The sequence below is a fragment of the Protopterus annectens genome, chromosome 6.part0, assembly GCF_019279795.1.
Source record: "Protopterus annectens isolate FY-2018-M chromosome 6.part0, PAN1.0, whole genome shotgun sequence".
NCBI lineage: Eukaryota > Metazoa > Chordata > Ceratodontiformes > Protopteridae > Protopterus > Protopterus annectens.
This window is the reverse complement of record NC_056737.1, coordinates 1,618,313,722-1,618,318,633: the sequence shown is the minus strand read 5'-3', so window position 1 is coordinate 1,618,318,633 and position 4,912 is coordinate 1,618,313,722. Positions and strand designations below refer to the sequence as shown.

Genomic DNA, 4,912 nt, shown 5'->3' with positions numbered 1-4,912 from the left:
CACTGCATTTATGCAGAGTGACAGTGGATCAAATCGGATTGTTTTTTCATAGCTTTAGAATAGACACTGCACACATCATGCTATCAGTGTGCAGCAGTAGAAGACTTCCCTAACCAAGTGTGTGAAAGGAGTACTAGAAGTACAGAGAATGAACATCTCTTTCTGTGCCATTCTCAATACAGATAACAAATGTTAAGCCTATCCCCAGCCTCATTCTACCACCAATGCAATCTCTGAGCATCCTGTGGGCAGGGTCAGATATGCAGACAGCACAGCAACTAAGTTAGATGGCATAAAACATCCTTTCATGCCCGCTGATTAAAATGGACAACATAAAACAGAAATGGTTATGACAACAGAACACTGTGTGGACACACTTTATCTTTGTTCTCCTTAGCAATTTTAACGTGAAGGTTAAAAAAACAGTCTGGAATCTCAACAAGAGAAAGCCAGCTCTCAATGCTCTGTCTCCGAAATGTGGAACACTATCTTCAAAGCATGGAAGAAATGGGCAAAATGGGGACCACTTGCTGCAACTTCATCTAGGAAGCACGCAACCTGGTTAATAGCCGTTTCTTCCCAAATACAGACAGTCCTTTTGATGACTTAATATGATTTCTTTATCATGAATGTGCAAAATATATATATATTCGACAATGAATTTATAGCAGAGTACCCTTTCAATATAAAAAAGCTTGAAACACTGACTTTTTAACATTCAAAATGAGGAATGCTCCTCATAACAGCAGGCACTTGAGAAGTATGTAGAGAAAAGTAGCAATGGCATACCTTTCAGTGCACCGTTTTCAACCACATGCTACAGAAGAAAGCATGCTCAACACGTCACTGAGCTGACATAACACACTTATCTTATATCACAAATGAGTCACTAATAGAGAACACAGTTTAACTTTTAAGAATGAAAACTGGAGTCTGTGTGCTGAATTAGTAAATGAGTCATACTACAAAAAGCCCAATTATGAAGCCACTCCATAAGACATAAAAAAAAAGATACTGAGAGAAAAGGCATCGAACCATGCATCAAATAGCTAGTGCCACAAGGTATGAGTGAGGAGCAACATTAGACTCAGCAGTTCAGAATAATTTATGAAAGCATAACAGTACAGGATGATTTTAACAAATAAAATAGAAGCAATACATTTTATTTCCTGAAATACATATACAGTCATGTATAAAAGTGTAGACGTACTGTGAACAGAGTCTCACACAAGCATATCAACTTGCGCATATGTATGCAGTCCTGTACAGTGGATTTAAGAAAAAAATGATCAACTTAAGCCAAACACGTTTCTTATTTTCCTCCCAAAATAAAATATGCCAGTCAACAGCAATCAAGAAATCTCAGTTTTCAAATTCACAGCAGAAAATTCAAATCAGGTGCCAACAGATGCCAAATTCCAGATGTGCAAAAATAGCTAACACATTGATAACGAAAGGGTTAACACCGTGCCACATTCCATGAAAATATGTGCATTCATTAGTGTATGTGTGTGTGTGTTTCTGGGGTTGGGGATGCTGCACACAAACGTCTCCCACTAAGACTATAAGAATGATTGTACTGTAGTTTCTTATCACGCAGAGTATCTCTGTTGTAACAAGACCCGCTGTTGCTTATATCTTTTTATTCACCAAGTTCGGTTTACGGTAACTTTTACATTTATTGAAAAATACTGGACAACTATCAAGAAAAAAAATACTACCTGAATAACGAACATATCTCAAATTATTACTTCTACAATTAGGGATTACGAAGCAAAAAATAATCACAAAGTCGCTCGAATCATTCGCGTTTTTAAAATATCAGTAACTACTGACTAAGCAAATGGCAGAATAACAGAACATGAATTAACATGCATGTTTTAATTAAAGAAATACAACCACGGCATTTGTCACTATTAATTGATGCAATCCATCATCATTTTCTCAAAGTTTTTGAGAGATCGCATCAACATTTTGAACCAAAACCAATTGACCTGTCTAGAAATTAAGCAGTCTGCAACGTTTTCCATTTTAATACAACAATCGAACTATCCAAACACGATCGGAGAGTAAACTGACCTACTGTATGTGGATTATACATGGATGTGTATGCGTGTCCACATAACCTATTGGCATATTACAAACTTGAGTTAAAAGCCAGTCTACTGTATGCACTGTTAGGCACTTACATAAAAACAAGGCTCCTCCAACACTAATATATATATATATCTGCAAAGGGCTCTAGAATGTGATTAAGTACTCATAACACATAAATGCGCGCGCGCACACATATATGTACACACACACACACACACACACACACACACACACACACTCACACCCTTACACAGCAGGGCACTTCAATTACTAGTATTCGCGATTGCCATGGATAGACAGGATGATAAAATACTTTGCGAAATAAACACAAACGTCGGCGACAACTTTAAAGCTTACAGATAGATCACAGTTAAACTCAGTGGGGTTGACTCAGACAGCCTAGGTGGGCTGGTTGTGAAAATATATATGAACGTTGCAGTCTTTCTCTCCTTACCTCTTCTGGACAGGCTTCTTCCTCTTCTTCACAGCATATATCCCCAACATAATGGCAAGATTCGCTCCGTCAAAACACAGTAAAATGTGTAAAACAAACTGCTAACGCCTTTCTTCATAAAACTGTACACAGACCAAGACCACAACAACTTCCAGGACTTCTTTCCAACCGTCTGGTTTGTATCTATGACAGACGATCGAAACTACTTAAAAAATAGGTAGATAAATATAGTCAAAGCCATCCATCAGATGACATGCAAACCACGAAAGCAAATAGATAAAATTCACACTACGCAGTGCAACAAATCCTAAAAGTGGACTAAATGTTAATATTCCGCCTGGTGTCTTGTTTTCAGAAGTTAATCCAGTGAAACTCCAAGCAGGTAGGAAAGTGTCAGACTGTTCGTAAAATGAGCTGTTCTCTTCTAGAGAGGCTACAAATGGCGTAAGCGCAACATGTTTTCCTCATTTCTTTCTTTTTCTCTCTCTCTCAAGCTGACAGTATCTACTACCCACAGACAAAGCTTCTCTTGTAAATCCCCTTTTGCTTCTTCTGTTTTTTTTTTTCTTCTGCTATAATTCTCACTTTGACTAAACCAATCCTGGGCACTGTAACGGCCTACAAGTTCAAGGCAGGTACAGTCAGTAATAACTATTGGTTCTGCGGTCTGGGAGCCTCCCTATTCAGGAAATGGTTCGCGTAAAAACCAAAATGTCGCTTAAGGAGGACTTCGTGGTTTGAAGGGCTGAAGTACTTTTTTTTCAAACAAGGAATTATGTGTAGTTGTAATAATTTGGACGAAACAGCCAGATAATGTAACCTTCATAATATTTACTTTATTTTGCATTGGTTCTCTGGGTTTACCACGTACAGTAATATGTGCCAGTAAAAGTACTGTGCCTTTCATTTGTCATACTTTTTGAGGTGCGTCACTCATGTTGGGCTCTCAGAAAGTCTCTGCACTACATGAGGTTTGCTGAACTCTGTAAAGTCCCGTGAAATTTAGAAGCATTGCATACACGTGTATGTTAGGATTATCTGTGGTTTTCAAATACAAAAAGCTTCGGGAATGCGCGACTTTACTGTCTTTGGCACTTCGTTTGCAGAGTTTGCGTATGTCTGTCACACGTTTTGCCCGCCTAGCTCATTCTGTGAGAGTAGCTTTTTGAGTTGGTAACAGCAGGTACATACGTTTTTGAATGAGCTGAACTTGAGGTGTTTTCCTAGCGATGGGTTTTAGGTGGAGACTTGTAAAGGGTATGGGTTCTTTTGGAGGGAGGGCATCCTTGTAACAAAATGTCACATGGGTGGCTTGACTAGGTTTTTCTTACGATGATAAATAGTGAATGCAAAACAAGTAATCGGTAGGAAACGTACAGGTAATTTACTTTAACGGGGGACACATTGTGAGATATTATCAATTTATTTAAGTCTTTATGTTTGTTGACAGAAGTAGAACACTGATCCACATTGACTTTTTTCATTCTAGGACAGTACTGTCTGGTCAAGTAACTTCAGTAGTCACAAAGTAGACAAATAGAAGCTGATGGAATCAAAACCCTGGATTACAGAAAGCAACTCTTGAAACAGTGTATAGCCTCAGTCCTCTGCACAAACGTACTCTGAGATGCAGAAACTTCAGGCTGAGATGCTGAGATTTTCCTTGAGTTTCAGGGTCAACCCTTGAAAGTTCCCATTTTTTTTGTAGTGTGATCAGAAGTCATAACGGTAGTACAAAACACATTGAAAGCAGTTGCTCTTATACTTAAGAATTTGTGAACTATTGCATTAAATAAATTGGGATTTGTATGCTTTAACTGCATTTATTTGTTGGAATTCCAAGGGCAATACCTAACAATTCTCAGAACTGCAAGCAATATATATATATATATATATATATATATATATATATATATATATATATTAGGTTGTGGCATCTTAAAAGAGTATTCCCCTAGTTGAAATCAGTTGACTCCTGGGTAAGCATCTGTGTCCCGCACCATTAAGGGCAATGTGTAACCCCTCATGTCTTTATTCTGCCAGTCTCTAGGTTATACTATACAGAATATAAGGGCTAAAAGCTAGCATGGGAATGTAAGGCTAGGTTTTTAGAGATTCTTGCAAATCAGTAATGTAGTAAACACGTATGAACCTTTTAATTATTATTTTATTAAAGTATTTCAGAGTGGGGGTTTTTTTGGTAGTTTTTTCACTTTGTTTTTATTCTTTATTTATGCAATAAGCCATTTTTGCACTTGGATTGATTATTGGTTTTAGAAAACAGGAACAAGACTGAGGTGAATTTTTATTTATTTGTTTTTGATTATCAGGATAGTGCTCTGATTACAGTGACACAATTTC

General features: G+C 37.5%; 1 protein-coding gene across 1 annotated transcript in view; it reads right to left on the bottom strand.

Moving 5' to 3' along the window:
• LOC122804877 (aryl hydrocarbon receptor-like) overlaps positions 1–3,164 on the bottom strand; it is a 1,212,833-nt gene extending 1,209,669 nt beyond the window's left edge. The window contains exon 1 of the mRNA XM_044075064.1: positions 2,552–3,164. Coding sequence (XP_043930999.1) covers positions 2,552–2,601 — 50 coding nt within the window. The 5' untranslated portion in view covers positions 2,602–3,164. The remainder of the gene's footprint in view (positions 1–2,551) is intronic.
• Positions 3,165–4,912: the final 1,748 nt, after the last annotated feature.